At 37.8% G+C, this 16476-nt stretch overlaps 1 protein-coding gene across 5 annotated transcripts in view; it reads right to left on the reverse strand.

Moving 5' to 3' along the window:
- Window positions 1-12677, reverse strand: part of ctnna1 (catenin (cadherin-associated protein), alpha 1) — a 93469-nt gene extending 80792 nt beyond the window's left edge. The window contains exons 1-4 of one of the 5 annotated variants that reach the window (XM_074648230.1): window positions 12536-12677; window positions 10074-10197; window positions 9626-9821; window positions 1548-1714 (exon numbers count right to left, since the gene is read on the reverse strand). In XM_074648230.1, the coding sequence (XP_074504331.1) occupies window positions 1548-1714; window positions 9626-9821; window positions 10074-10184 (474 nt within the window). In that variant the 5' untranslated portion in view covers window positions 10185-10197; window positions 12536-12677. Of the gene's footprint in view, window positions 1-1547; window positions 1715-9625; window positions 9822-10073; window positions 10198-12042; window positions 12106-12333 lie in introns of those variants that run through there. The other 4 variants (XM_074648232.1, XM_074648229.1, XM_074648231.1 and 1 more) reach the window with 4 other exon arrangements.
- Between the last annotated feature and the right edge of the window lie 3799 nt (window positions 12678-16476).

Consider the following 16476-nt stretch of genomic DNA (forward strand, 5'->3'; position numbering starts at 1 on the left):
ATATTAAAAAGGACTGTATGTAAGTTTTTACATTTATAAATGTGTTTTAATCGTTTTTTATTGCCAATGTGTGAACAGGTTGTAACCTAACCTAAAAAATGAGACCTTCCGCAACTTTCTGGGTTTCCTCTATCACCTTGTAGACTGCTTTTAATGTGAAGAACCCGGGCCGGTTTTTCCAGGAAAATCCACCGGATGTGTCATCATGCACGCACGGGAGTACCTTCAGGGCTAACAGTGTGCAACCATAGTTAACATTCATGGAGTCCGCTAATGACAACAAACGAACAGCCCCATCATCAAAAAAACGGAGGTCTCTTCACGTAACGCTTCAGAGGGAAGGACGTCTCATTTCTCTAAAAAAAAAAATTTCCTCGTTTCCTCTCTTCTCGCATCTCCCGTGGGAGGGACTAAGACGCGAGGAGAGGAGGCGAGGAAAGGAAACAAGGAGACACGTTAGCACAATGAGAAATACCCTGCGTGTGCACGTGGGAAGTGAGTGGTGAAGCAAGAGAGAGAGAACGGCAGCGAGTGTGAGAAAAGGTTTGTGCAGAAATAACTGCTGCGGCTCCTCAAGACCAACAGAGGTTTCCCGTATCTTGTTTCCCCGCTGCTCAGTGAAGTGGCAGGGGTTAACTCCGGAGCGAGTAATGTTACTGACTCTGGTCCAGGAGACCAAAACTACTGTGTCTCCCCTGTGCCTTCTGGTCACGGTCGGGAGGCTGTAGCAGGAAAAGTTAACACTAAGATCAAAACAGACCCCGAGCTGGCAAAATTCCTATTGGACAGGTAAGCCAACATTGCTGCCACGCATGTGAAATATGTAGTGATGTTGTGGTTTTAGCTGGCTAATGTTGCTAACGTTAATCAACATAACGCCTGTCAATCACGTTCAGTCTCATGTGTCAGTAGTGCGAGCACAAGGGCGAGCAACAGGACGCTGGCTGACGTTGACTTAACGGCAACAGGTGTCACTGTTAACAAGCAATTTCTGATTCTTACAGAATCCCTATAGCCTATAACTCATAAAATAAAACTCATTAGGAAAGTGTTTGCACTGTTTTATAATGTCCAGGTGTGAGCTGGAGCTGAACACATCAAGATTTCAAAGAGCAATTTTCAAAATTGCCATCTAATCAAGCCAACCAATCGAGCTATGATTTTAATTTGCTTTGCTTGTCATCTTATGTTTCAAGAGGTGAAAAGTTCCAACCAGCTGAAATTATATAAATTTGGATTGATGTCAAAAAATGAAATAGACCCACTGAAGATAAATTGTAAATTTTTGTTTGTGTATCCATTTATTAAAAAGGAGTTACTCAAACTCATGTAAATGCTTTAATCAAATTAATACCTTAATGTGTTCATCAATAGTATATGCAAATAGACTACCATGTAATTTCAGTGCTCAAAAAAGACATCAGTTGATAATGCTGTTCTAAATAGAGCAGATAAAGTATGGCTTTTTTTCATTGAGTTGTATAATTCAATTTTCTGAAATGACAACTAAGCTTGTTTGTAATGTGTAATATCAAGAATTATCTCACCAGTTTAAGCTGCAGTAGAAGTTTGTAGACATCAGACATGTCTGCCAGCACCAACAGATGTGTGACTGCCGACAGGAGGGCTCTTGCAGCACGAACCATATTGCCCCTCTTCACAGATGAGCAGGGGTCTTCTGCAAATTCTCCAGAAGCCTGCCGCATTGAGTCACCTGAGAATGAATGACAAAACAAAACATCTGCTGTAACTCCGAGATTCAAACCGAAACTTCAACTGGTTCAAAAACACACTTTTGAACCAGCAACTGTTTAAAACTGCACTATGAACTTGCTTTCTTTGTGCTAAAATCCCTGGTTGTCTGTGAAAAGGAAACAGTTTTCACATCTTTTGCAATTGCCAAAGAATAAATATCCTACTATGAAGCTAGTACTTTAATTTTTAGTATTTTGAAGCTAATATTTTAATTATCTAGGCATGTGCCTCACCAACAGATTGTGATATGGAAATATGAGACACAAAAGCTATATATCAATGTATTGCAAAATCACAAAAATAAATGTTTTTTCCAATGCAATGAACTGCCCTCCTTTGTTATCCATTAAATCAGACAATTATTCATGTATAAAACCGTTTTATTAATAGTAGTAGTAGTATTACTAGGCTACAGTAGTAGTAGTAGTCTACAGGAGCTAACAACAGAAGTCTGAGAGCAATCACAGTCCGTTCCAGGCTACAAGTCAATTGCGTCAAAGTCTTCATTTGAACAAAGAGGAGTGTGCAGGAGAGAAGCATCAGTCCAACGCATTTCCGCGGCCTGCTTAGGGTCAGCACGTGTCACACAGAGCGACAAAGACACACACACACAGACACACACACCTCTTCAATGTCCAGTAATAATTTCTGCTTGCACACAGACATGCACACACAGCCCTTTAAAGAAAAAGAGGTCAAAGCCACAACAAAGGGCTCACTGTCTGTTTTGTCCAGCACCATGCTTTGTCCTACATTGGATGGGCCTGCACAGTTGACTGGACACACAAATAGACTTTGTAAGCTCACATTATGAACAAGACAGTGGAGGCACAGCCAAACTCAAACTCTAAAAACTGCTTTATAACACCTATGTCTGTATTGGAGATCCAAAGCCAATAAAGAGACAAGTACTTATCTTGTCCACTTTCCTATGATGTGCTACAGCTCTATAGAGACTGAAGCAAAAAAAGATGAAAGCAGCAACATATATTATTTTCTTACAGCGATGAGGTGTGCTCTTGAAAAAAACAAAACTGAAAACTAATTTAGCAGCAGTACATTTTTATTAAGCGCGAAGGGAAACACTTTCTCGACCAAAAACCTGTGTTCACTGTACTGTTCAATCCACACTGACTCCGTCTTTGTGTGACTTAAACAGCTGTCTGTGTTTGGACGTCTCTGTCCGTCTCAGCCGTCTGTCAGCAGCAGCTCCCGGGGAGCTGAGAGGACAGTGGCTGGATAACTTGCCTTCACCAGGCTGACTGACAGTAGAAATGCACTGAACCAAAATAGTTTTCATGTCAGCTCCATGGAAAGAAATCAACAGTGTTTGTATGTATTGATTTGTTGATTTAATTTCCCCGCCCACCGGGAATCTGCCTGTAATGACACAGACAAGCTCACAGACAGACTGGGAGCCTTCATCAATCAATAAATACGTTCAAAACTAGAGATGCACCGATCGCTCAGCAGCCGATCAAAACCAGACGGTTTTCGGCAATCAGACATGTATTATATTGTAATTCATTCCCTTGCATGCTGCTCAGAGTAATCACAGTGACCGGCTCGTCTGCCGACAGCATTGAGCTATACAGCTAACGTTAACAGAGGTTGCATTGACTTGCACTATGGTGCAAAAAAACAAGTATCGGGCGACAGTAAATTGTAACGCTACCATGATGTGTTCAAATGTAATCTTGTAAAATGTAGTATTTGGCGAGATATTTGAATAAATCCAGTTGTTTGAAGGAGTTTCACAGCAATATAAAATAGATAGAGGGGGAATTATGACCTGTTTAACTTCCTAACATTAGCTCTAAGCAGCTTATAATACATCATTAGAACTACTAATGCCAAGATATTTTTTAATCAAAGCAAATATTTGAATAAAAATACAACAATTTATTTCCTAATCATTTTAATTGTGTGTTTTTATGCAAAAAAAGGATAATATTTTGAAATGTTAACGGTTTACACCGACTTCAGGACGGTTGAAATGAATAAATGTGAATATTTTTAAGGACACATGCCTAAAACAACCTCGAGCTAAATTTAAAAGCTGATAGCTAAATATGAGCCATTGAGTAATTGTGTGCTTCTGGACTATCAAAATAGTCGTTAGTGGTGTCCCTAATTCTCATCAGTTGTTACCTTCTTGCTAAACACTTTTCCTGTGACAATCGTGTATGTAGAGCAGCTCTACTCTTCTACAAGCACTCCTTACAAAGACGTGCTATGAAAGAGACTGTACTTCCCCTTTTACCCGATGTGTGCTGGGATTGAGTCCAGCCACCACCAAACTAAACAGGGTAAGCAGTTTAGACGATTATGGATGCTTTCAAAGACAATAGGTAAACAAAATGTTGTGGCATAGTATTTCATAAAACAAAAAGGCAACACTGAAAAATGGGCCACAACATCAACTAAATCTTATAAACTGGCTACGTGAACGGTGCAGCGTAGGAGCCGTGGAGGGTTTTTTCATTCAACGTCAGAGAGTCGGTGTACTCCTACACTCTAAGATTATGAGGAAGCTGTATTTAGATACAACTTTAAGTGACATTTTGGATTTGATCTCTGGAGTGTTTTCTGTATGCTCTGGCCACAAGCAGTCAATGGATGAGTCCCCAAACTGATGTTTGCTGTGAGAACAAAAGGCGACTCTATGTAAGACAGCTGAGACAGATTGACTTCCAAATTTATCGGGAACTCCAGTTTCTCTTATTTTCCTCAAGCCATCTCCGTTCTCCCCCGTGTCTTACCATTCATTGAGTCATGCAGCTCAGAATAACTACATATTTTCACTCACTTCATTTTCACTCGAGTAGAAACATTTTCAACTTGAGCAGACATAATTTGCACCGTCTCAAGCAAATCTGCTTCTGTTTGCCTACGTTTGAATCTATCTGCTGACTTCTGCATTCACTTCTAAATAAGACTTGGTAAGGTAAAATCTAACTGACTGTCAGCATTTGCTTTGGAAATTGGGGTTTGTCAATTGGACTATGTGCTTAGATAATAGTAGTCCAACCAAGTTTATATATTTGCCTCTTAACCTTCATGAGAACATCATGATACAGTCATGATACAGCCAGGCTTGTCATACCCCCTGCTTCCAATCATCTTTATGCTAAGCTATTAGCCTCCTTTGCTCCAGCTCTGCTCACAGAGTGGTATAAATCTTCTCATCAAGAAAAACATGATTTTTCATTTTAGCACTTCAATAATTACTCGTCAAGTAAGAATATCCGATAAGGTTATCACAAGATTAAGTAGTCTGTCATGACTTATTTTGTGCATCCAATAAGGGATATATTAATGCAATCAATAAAAAATTCTTGCAGGCGAAGAATTATAATTAAAGTTTTAAACCTCTATTTATTACTTATATGATATTGCATAAAGATGGTTATTGGTAATAAAGCCTTCAAATCAAGATTTATTGTCAAATGTGTGCCCCTTCAAGTCACTGTGAATCAGTAGCAACAAGCTGGAGACTGTCTAAAATGCAATCACACTGATCCATATGTGTAAACTAATGTTGCAATGTTACAAGGCTACTCGGCTTAGTAAATGAAACATCAATAAGAAGCCATCGGCAGTCCCCCCCTCCTCAGGGAAAGGTAAACTGACAACCTGCGAGAAACCCTGATAAATGTTGCTGGTCGTGCTAATACACACATCCCCTAACCTTTGCTAACGCCAGCATTGTGCATGCCCACTAGCACTTTCAGTTCAATATGTGCACGTCAACAATTACTTGGTGAAACTCTATAGTCACTTACTCAACAATCAGAGATTTAGAAGTGTGCGAGCACTGCTAACAACCAGAGAAAAACAAATGTAACAACAGTGTTGCACTTCCAATCATCTATGGATGACAAGATTTTTAAACTCAGGGAACATCACAATGTTACGAAAACAATTAACTCTTAGACTTTTGGTATGCTTAGCAGTTATCTAGTAAAATGCAATTTTCATAGATGTTTTAAAAACGTTTGATAGGCATTCGAGTGCCATTCTGATTCCTCATTAATGCCACGGTATAACAATTTCCCTTACTGGAATGTTTGCCTCAAATTTCTATTTTAGCTCGTCAGCACATCCATGCATATTAAGTATTTTGTAGACACTTCCAACTGAATTGCTCACACACAAAAAAAAGATCAAATAAGCAAACAGAGATAGAAGTGTCTACAGTAGCTGTGTTCAGCCTGCTGTGCAGCATGCTCGGAAGAGTTTTGACACTGTTCACAAAATCAATATATTTACCTGCACAAGTATACAGAGAACAGACTTGAAGCTTAAAAAGATGCTTTGTTACAGAGCCAGCGTAGACAGAGTTACATTGAAGCATGTTTAGTGGGGATGACCCGAATGGTATTCGAATGCTTTGGGGGTTGTTTTATGTAATAATAATGTATAAATCCCATATTATTATTAGTTATTCTCAGACGGATATCTCTGTTTTTTATGTGTAGAGGTGAGTGTGTGCAGTAGTGTTGCAGCGGCACTGTCCCGAGCACTGAAACGGGGGAGATGGAGCTGGAGAGGGAGAGACCGAAAGGCAGACAGACAGAAGAACATGTCAGCCTGCTGCTCCTTGAAGCTTCGAATATCTTAGAATATTTCTCACCGAAGCTCAAAATTGTATTGGGGACAGCCCTAATGTCAAGTCCGTTTGAGTTACAGTGATATGAAAAAAAGAGTTAAGTACCAAATCCTCACATTGAGACAATAAGATTCAAGTGTTTGGTATTTACAACTGATTGATTATAAAAATTGTCAATTACTTTTTTGTTGTTCATCTAAATCAGCCATCACTATTGCAGTAAAGAAATTGTATTTTCAAATGGGCATTTTGCAATTAATTTTAAAATTCATTAAAGCAATGACTTTAAGAGAAATAAAAATTGCACTGTCAAACCTGTAGAACAGAGAGCTCGCCCAGATTCTGATCGTTTTACCCAGACGGAGAGCTAAAGCAGTTTGTGCAAATGATCGACAACACAGACCTCAAACAGTCTGCAGATTCAGGCTGTTATTCCCCCCTGTGAACAAAATCAATAAGGCCATTTTCAGGGGGCAGATAGTGATCAGTGCTCCTTTAATAAACTTCCATCCATCTAATGCTCACCTGCGGCCAACCAAGTGCATGATGAAATGATTAAAATGTATATCACACAATAAGCCCGCCAAACAGCAGGACAACAAAGGCACAGACAGGGAGGGAAGGGCGAGACAGAGAGAGAACAAGGACAAGAGCAGACAGGAAGGGCTGCGTAAAGAAAATAAGTCTTTAAAAGGGAGTAAGAAATGTCTACTGGTTTTAGTGATGCATATGTTACATAAAATAGGGTTTAAAATATTCAGAGAATATGTTAACTGGGGAAAAACATCCACTAAATATCAAATGATTTGAGAAAAAAAACTTCATCCACTAGCCACTTCAACATGAATTGTATGCATTCTTAATGATCATGTCAGAATGTTTTTCTCCCACTTTAAACAGCTGGTAAGCCACAGCTGGGTGGAAAATGCTTTCTGAATCCAGGGGGTGGGGGGGTGTTACTCTACTCAATAGCCTTATTATCAGTCGAGGCACGCTCCACTGAGCAGCATGGCATAGCTGACAGCCAGGCCTAGGCACCAGCTAACAACAGTCAGTGAATTCCAGCCCAGTGACAGCTTACCACAACTACAGTAACATTCCTGGGCACTGTGCACTGCACAGGCTATCTAGCGACATGTCATCTACCTCCCAACTACTCAGAGTGGAGCTCTAGCAGGGGGACATCTAACTCGCTGGGCATCTGGGGAGAAAAGACACAGTGACACAGATGTCGCTTCACAAGGTGATAACAGCCACCCTCAAGTCATAGCTCCCTGGTCTCAGTGGTCTGCTAGTGTGTCAAAAGACAGTCAAATATCTGGAGCAGGGAGGAATAAATGAGACTTGCAGCTGTGCTTGTTAGATGATGGAATACGCTATCGTAAGCCAAATTGTAATTTAATTGGGCAATTGGCTGGTGATGCGATGGTAGAATCTGGTCGCGAGATGCACAAGTTGTTCATTCTGTGACACTATGAACTGGTACTCCACTAAGCGAACCAACAGATAACATTCACAGAATGCCAGACAAATCCCCACCACCACCACGCTGCCTCAATAATCTACATAGATAAAATGACTTGAGATGGGAAACTAAACCCGATATTAAACAGGCATCGGTGCTAACTTATTAAAGATCGGAGTATTGATAAGCTCCGACGTTATCGGTGTTTTTATCTGTACTTTTTACCGTCTTGGTGTAATTTATTATCACACTGCAGCATCTACTCTGCTCTCTGTCGGGGCTGAGCTCCTCCAACTACACACACACACACACACACAGGGACTGAAGTCAGCGAACAGCAGAGGAGAGAGGCGGCGGTGGAGACAGTGAAGTGAACCAGGTGAAGTGAAGATAACTATGACAACTACGCTCAATACTGTAAGCGCCATAAAAACCTTAGCGAGTAAAAAGACATTACTTTATCAATACACCTATTAGGGAGCATCATTTTGAAAAATGTTCTTAACCGCTAACCGACCCTCGTTAACCGATTATTAACCGTTAACCGACAAGATTTGTGCCTCGCGCCAGCTGCAGTGTATGAGCACAACAGACAACTGAGACCCCAGTTCACCGTCAGGGAGCGTTTACTCAGCAGCCAGGCTGCTGCACACTACCGCATATTTAGTTTAGTTTAGCAGGTTGTCAGCTGTGTGACTTCCTGTATCCTGCAACTCCGGCTTCGCCTCTTAAGGTGGGTTGTTAAGGTGGACCAGCTTTTCTCCTTAAAGTGACGAGCTGCTCAGCTTTTTAATTAATTATAAATATTTATTTTAACCGTTTTAACCGATAGCGTTAATCGGTTAAAATGCTTAATGTCGGTTAACGGTTAAACGGTTAATTATGAACATCCCTAACACCTGTTCAACAAGCATTAACATGTAGAAAAGCGATGTTTCAAATCTGCTCTGTCCGAAGGCTCTCATCCACCGCCGCCATGTTTTACACAAGCACAGCGCGTTAGCTCGGCTAATAACGAATTGTTACAAACAAGCTTAAAGAAAAGCTGTCTGTATGTAGTCTAACTGTTTAGCTTAGTTTGCCACATATCTTAAAATTCTTGTAAACTTAGCTGCTGGCTTTATCGATACTCATATTTCTAAATAATAGTTTTTTCATATATTATTTCAGACAAGAATAAATTCAGATCACGATAAGAATGTTGTTTCTAGAGCAGCAACAGTAATGCTCACAGCAAAGTTTGATTTTCCTAACCAATCACTAGAGACCAACGTATCTGTCTGAATCTAATGGCATTCTAAGTCGACAAGGACGCGTAGCCACTGGTTTTGCTGGGGTTTTAAAAGTGGAGCTGAGCAACATAAAAACAAACTACGATGTTGGGCCATATTGAGAAGATATGCCGTCTACAGCGCACAGCCTGACAACGCTTCACAAAAGCTTGACAACAGCGTCAGTCCTGTCCCTTTCGCTGATTGGCTAACCTCAACCTGGGCACATGCACTTCTGAAGGGAAACATGGATCCTGGTAGAAGATAATGACAGTGTACAGCTTGATATGAATGTGAACCTTCTACATGCTTTAATGAATAGTCTCTATTAATGGGCTCCCTGAATATCCCATAGCAAAAGGAAATCTATCAGGCTCAAAGCATATTCTTATTTCAAAGTCTTCCACTGGGGCAGATGATATGTACATAGCTTATGATTTATTTATCATTCCTTCCTATCTTAAGAAGCACTCTGTACAAGCGGGAAACAACACACTGTTGCAATATGCATTTTCAATATACCTTGCTTGCGAACGTCTTCCACGGCAGCAGTAAGCTCATCCTTAAGGAACTGACTTTCCTTTGCAATCTTTTCTCCTTTGTCCAGGAAGTTCTGGGTTGCGTTCTCCACAGATGCAGCCAAAACATGGGCCTTCTTGGAGCGTCCTTTCTTCTTGTTAGATGGACCTTTGTTGCTGGAGTTGACCAAAGTGGTGACCTATGTCAGGGATACAAAATGGTTCAACAACAGAAACAGCTGCTTCGGGATAACATGTCACTTGCTATTGTTTCAGAAAATATAGCTGTGAGGAGCTCCATTTTTTATTCAACTAATTCTGCTTTAGGATCACATTTATATTATTGTATTTAAATCATTTTTTTTAACCAAGACCTTGCGCCCATTCCACCTGTGTGCTATCTGACTGTGTCCCATTATTCTAAATAAAAATGCACAATGTGTTTACATTACCTGTGTGACCAGGGGCTCCAGCAGCCTCTCCACGGCCAGAGTACGAATCTCTAGACTCTTTGGGTCCCATTTAAAGTTGATGTTAGCTGTGTTGATGTTTGTTGATGTCATGGTGGCTGGAATTCTGAGGATACAAAAATTGGCAAAGTCAGGAAAAAAGGTTGAAACAGATGAACAGGGCTGAGTCAATTTCATTCTTCAAATACAATGATGAAACAAAATTTAGACTGCAACCACATCTTTTCCAAAACACTGACTATCTACATCTATCTGAGATGATAGTAGCTGTCTGCAAAAAAGGCAGGCTTTTAGTTTGCCAGGGAAAAAAGGAGATATTTGCTAACTAAATGAAGCTTCCTTTGAGATTTTCAGACTAATCTCTAAAGGTTTGTACAATACTCAAAATATCATGGTCCTTCTTTGAGACAGTAATGGCTCCATCCCTCGCAGAATGACTGCCAAAGGCAGAGCACAGTAACATTGTGGCCCAATTTTGATTTCTCTTTTCAGGCAGCGATTAGCTATCTAACATGGAGGGGCAGGGATAATCAGCCCTGAGGGCTGAGGGGCCTCAACTGAAAAGTTGGTCAGCCGTATTATGAGGAGAATGGCATAGATGGCCACTAACCTACATTGTCAACAAAGAGGCTCAAATATTAAAAACACCAGAACAACATTTGAATGATGACTACCTAATATTAATATTGAACTGCTATTTATTGTGTGTGTGTGCTTTCAATTTTGTCTTAAAAATCCTGACTAATGTTTGCATCTGGATGGTGTATGCTTGTTATGATATATGGCCCCTTTTAATTTTTACTCCCCCTAAAAAAAGCCAGCCAGTATAGATGGATGCAGATTGTCTGGAACAGTTATAACTCATTTTATCATGGAGAAAAATCTTAAAGCACTTCCCTACTCCTCACAGAGGCTTTAATCTACAATTACTTATCAACCAGTGCAAGGTTTCTCATCCACTATAATTCAAAAACAACAACAAATCACCTAAAAATATTTTCCCCTGGCGGTGTCTGACCATGCAGATAGTTTTTGGTGTTATTTGCTGAGGTGTGGACCATGTATACTGAAACTGCTTCTACCTAATAGATAGATAGATAGAAACTTTATTTATCCCGAGGGAAATTCAAGTTTCCGGCATCACAGTTCCATAGTGCAAAACATGTTAGTAAAAAGGCAGTAAAAAAGTTAGTAGTGCAAAGTACAAAAAAAATATAACAGATATAAAAATACAAGGAGATGAAGAAAAACTGTTAAAACTGAATATAGTGCAGGGTAACAGCTGTGATACACGACTATTAAGTAAAGTAAATATAGTGCAGAAGATACTGTTAAAACTGAACATAGTGCATTATATTATAAGTCCTGCAGACTTGTCCTCCTTTGTCCCCACAGTTGCATATAAAACTGGTAGGTTTATGAATTATTCCAAGTGACTACAGGACAGCACATGTTCTGCATGGGTGTGGCAGAACAAGTCTCACAGACAGTTATCTCACAATCTGCTCAGATGAAACCAAAACGTATCTGCAAGGCTAGACACCAGTAGGGGGTTTCTGGTAATGTGATTTAGCTGAAATAACCCTTTAATCTCTCCGCAAATTAAACCATTTAGCCTAAGAGATAACAGCAATATGGTGTAGTTTATGATAACTGAAAAGGCCCTTTTCCACGTCCTAAATAAAAAATAAATAAAAGCTAATTACTAGTTGAAACGCAACAAAGTGTGTAACACATAAGTAGCACCTTTAAGTAGCTTAAATTGCACCTGTTGTAGCTTAACTTTAACCTACATTAACGTTGTTTTTACCCAGGTAAAGTAACATTAAACGATGCCACTATGCAGGCTTTAAAGCAGGTTTCGACAACAATACGTTTAAACAGGCATTTTCTTATCAATAGGTCAACACTTGAGCCAAACTAGCTAAAACGCAAGGTATGTTAACGTTACCTGCTAACGTACACAAGGCCTATAGAAGGAGGATGAGTCACTGGTCTTGGTGTAGATGTATGCGCAGTGGAAGTGAAGTTTACTGCGCATGTGTAGTAACCCCCAGATATGACGTTTTGATGACGCGTGTCCTAACCTCCTTCTATAGGCCTTGAACGTACGCTGCTAATACTAATGCTCCATTTAGCTCACTTTTACTGCGATAAACTTTAACTATCGTGTTAATAAAGCGCCGTCCGACGGATTATTAGACAATATATTTAAATAGCGTAGTAAATGTTGTAAACTTACCGAAAACAATCCACTAGTTAGTAAAAACTGGGAGTTTAAAAGTTCAAAATGGAGGAACGGGAATTACGGAGTTCCTCGGTTGAAAAGTTTGACTCCCTTCTTCCTCCGACTCGGTTCAGCTGTTGTTGCTCCTGAACCTGATAAAGTGCTTCCTCTCGAGAAAAAGTTCGACAATAGAGAGCTGAAAGTGTTCTTTAGTTACCTGAATAGTTTCGGTCAAGATTGTTTCGGTGTCGCAGGCTTATTGCCCAACAATAGATGAGGGAGGCGGAGGAGGAGGAGGGCGGTGACCGAGTTCCTGAACTTCCTGGCAGCAGCAGCGGATCAGCGGATCAGCGGGGCAGGGCCTCCATGGGCAGGGCGACCACAGGACACAGCAGGCCCGACGACCAGGAGGTGTTTTGGGCGTGGCAACTAACAGTATGTGTCCATATATGGATTAATTACTGCTTACATAAAATCTAGTGTGCGACCATGCAGTGCGACAACACAGTTTCACCTACTTAACATTTAGTTAGAAGAGGGAAGTAGTAACCAGGAATGACAAACCTTGGAGTGAGACAGGCATAGGGATAGACAAAAGTGAGTAATCCTGATAGCAGTAAGTCACATGGTTTCTAGTCAGTGAGTTATTAAACTGATGTTTTTTTGTTTTGTTTTTTTGTTTGTTTTTTATACTTTATTTTATTTATGCTAAAAAAGATAATACAATAAAAAAATAAAATATAATACAATATAAAATATAAAATATAAAATATACAAAATGTATATTGATGAGATGACAGTTTCATTCAAAATTGAAATAAAATTAAGAAAATAAATAATAATAATGATAATAATGATAAAAAAGAAAGAATAGAGTTTAAAAAAGGTCATTGAGTTATTAAACTGATGTTTGTTTTTTGTTTTTTTATACTTTATTTTCCCCCTTTTTTTAAGATTCAATATTCAAGCCCTTTATTGTCATCGTGCAGTACAACGAAATTAGATTGCTACAATCCCATAGGTGCTAAAAAAGATAATACAATAAAAAAAGAGAGATAGTGCAATATAGATATAAAAAAATAAAATAAAATATTATACAATATAAAATATAAAATATACAAAATGTATATTGATGAGATGACAGTTTCATTCAAAATTGAAATAAAATCAAGAAAATAAATAATAATAATGATAATAATGATAAAAAGAAAGAATAGAGTTTAAAAAAGGTCATTGAGTTATTAAACTGATGTTTGTTTTTTTGTTTTTTTATACTTTATTTTCCCCCTTTTTTTAAGATTCAATATTCAAGCCCTTTATTGTCATTATGTAGTACAACGAAATTAGATTACAATCTGCTAAAAAAAGATAATACAATACAAAAAAAGATATAGATATAAAAAAAAGATATAGATATATAATACAATATAAAATATAAAAAATACAATATGTATATTGATGAGATGACAGTTTCATTCAAAATTGAAATAAAATTAAGAAAATAAATAATAATAATGATAATAATGATAAAAAGAAAGAATAGAGTTAAAAAAAAAAGAAGGCCAAGCTGTGGGACAACATTCATTCAAACTTTATTGCAGACTCAAGGTCAAGATAAGAAAAAACAATACATTACATATAATACATTACAATACAGGAAGCACTATAAAAAGTCATGATTAAAAGATATATTAAAAAATATATATATTAAAAATATATATTCATACTTCAATGCCTTACATATAAAGAACTATACCAGTGCCTCCACAGCTGTGATTGGTACAGTGTAGTGCTAAATCTGATGTATATATAAATTCTGATGTATCATATAAATTTGAACATGAGATTTCTTAATACAGTTTGAAAAGTATTTATGCCTGCAGACACAAACATTTCACGTGCACTGATTTCTAGTAATTGAGTTATTAAACTGATGTTTTGGGGGTTTTTTATACTTTATTTTTTCCCTTTTTCAAGGTTGTTTTCATATCATCAAACTGACAATAACCTGATATTTTGAGGTGGAATTTCATTCACTCATTTTATTCATTCATTTTCCACTTGTGCAATTTTGTTAATAGTCTGTTTATTGTCAATACTGTATATACTGCTCCTATTTTTATACTTCCGTCTATTTAAATGGTTCATATTTTGTTACACTTTGTTTAGCTCTTTTTTTACTGTGTTAGCTGATGCATCTTGTTTTTTGCATTATCCCCTTTGCTGCTGTACACTGCAAATTTCCCCACTGCTGGACTAATAAAGGAATATCTTATCTTATCTTATCTTGTATATGCAATTTACAGTTCGTAATTACAATAGTTTAGAAACCAATTTGTAAGTAGATGAGCTTATAGACAAACTCATTAAGTACACTAGAGAAAACAACTTCAACATTCAAAATTGATACAAAATTAAGAAAAGAAATAATAATAATAATAATAATAATAATAATAGTAATAATAATAATAATAATAATGATAAAAAGAAAATATAGAGTTTAAAAAAACCAATAATAATACAAAAATACGAGAGTAATAATAAATTAAATCAACAAATAAGTTAATAGAAAATAAAAAGGGGGGGAGCACAAATATATAGTAATATCATATAATTTACATGGGCACACACATGCATCCTCCTTCACGTCGGGTCACCTCCAAGCATATGTATATGTGCATGCGTGTAACTATATTTTTCCTTCTGTTAGACTCCATCTCTTCTCAAAAACATCCTCCATATGCCTTATTTTGTGAGTTCCCTTTTCCATAACTTTTACTTCTTGAATTACACTTATCCATTTTGTTCACTTGTTCCACTTGTCCATGTTTTTTTTTTCATCTTAACATACAAAGTTCTATATTGTCACCTTGTAAATCATTTCATGGGTTAGGGATTTAAATTAATTTCTGTTGTAGGGAAATGTAATTGTGTCTTTGTCACGTCTCCTCAGTTTTCTACTGTCCAGTTGAACCATGTCAAAAACTCACAACCCAAATTAATCAAAAAATGATCCAATTATTCCAGCTTTGGAATAATGGGATCACACATAATATGCTATAACCCCCATTAACACAGTCTTTGTTCACCACAATACAAAATGATTTAGGGTAAGGAGGTCATTCTCAAGCAATGTGTATCCACTTGGGACAAAATCGTACCTTTTGTCTATTACTAAATCTTTTCAAATCATATGTGACTGTAATCTTCAATGTGTTTTTCCTCTACATACAGATATTTGGCAGAATATGTGTCATATTTTTGTAAATGTATCATTTTGGAAGTAAGCCTATTTTTATTTTTTTTGTTTATTTGAAGTTTGAGCTCAAAGGATGCAAAACAGGGCCTTTTCTATCTGCAGCAAGCTGTCTGTCAACGCCAAATGTCAGATTTTAAAATAAATTATTTAGTTTTTTACATTCTATCTTCATTGCAACTTTATAAACCATTCTGTTCCCTCTGTTTCTTTCCTTTTAGTTTGTTAATATAATTTACAGCAGAAATGACATTGCATTCATCCCATGCCTATCATTACCTAAGATTACATGTTTGTCTGTTTTAAAATGTTGGATTAACAAATTCAACAGAAGACCCCAGAGAAAGACAGTGCTCCAAAGTCAGCTGAGCATCAGGTGTACACACACACACAATGAGCAAGTTGTAGCTCTGGTTTCTCATATTTTATTTATATATAAGAAACATCCAACTACAGCAGCACTGACATTTCAGATAAGACTTTTATTCAGATAGCGAGAGATGGCTTGCAGATGCCTCACATTTTACAATTTCAAGGTCAAGAAAAACTGTATAAGCTATGAGCAGTATGCAGTTGTCACACTTGTATGGTTTGTTGCCGCTGTGACTGATAACATTGAGACACTTGATAAACATATTCAAGAGCCAAGTATTTTGGTTTGGGCCTAATGAAGTGTGAAAGCCATAAATAGATTATCTAAGGAGGCCAGGTGCCACCCCTCCCGTCTCACTTTTCCACCTCACACACACGTACACACACACACAGAGAGAGAGAGAGAGAGAGAGACACACACACAATGGATACACTCTCTCTTCAGTGCTAATCGATTTTACCTCATGGTCATATAAAGTAACTGGAAAGAGTCTGACAGTTGGTAATTTTGTAATTAAAGGGGTCATATC

This window comes from Sebastes fasciatus, chromosome 10, assembly GCF_043250625.1.
Source record: "Sebastes fasciatus isolate fSebFas1 chromosome 10, fSebFas1.pri, whole genome shotgun sequence".
NCBI lineage: Eukaryota > Metazoa > Chordata > Actinopteri > Perciformes > Sebastidae > Sebastes > Sebastes fasciatus.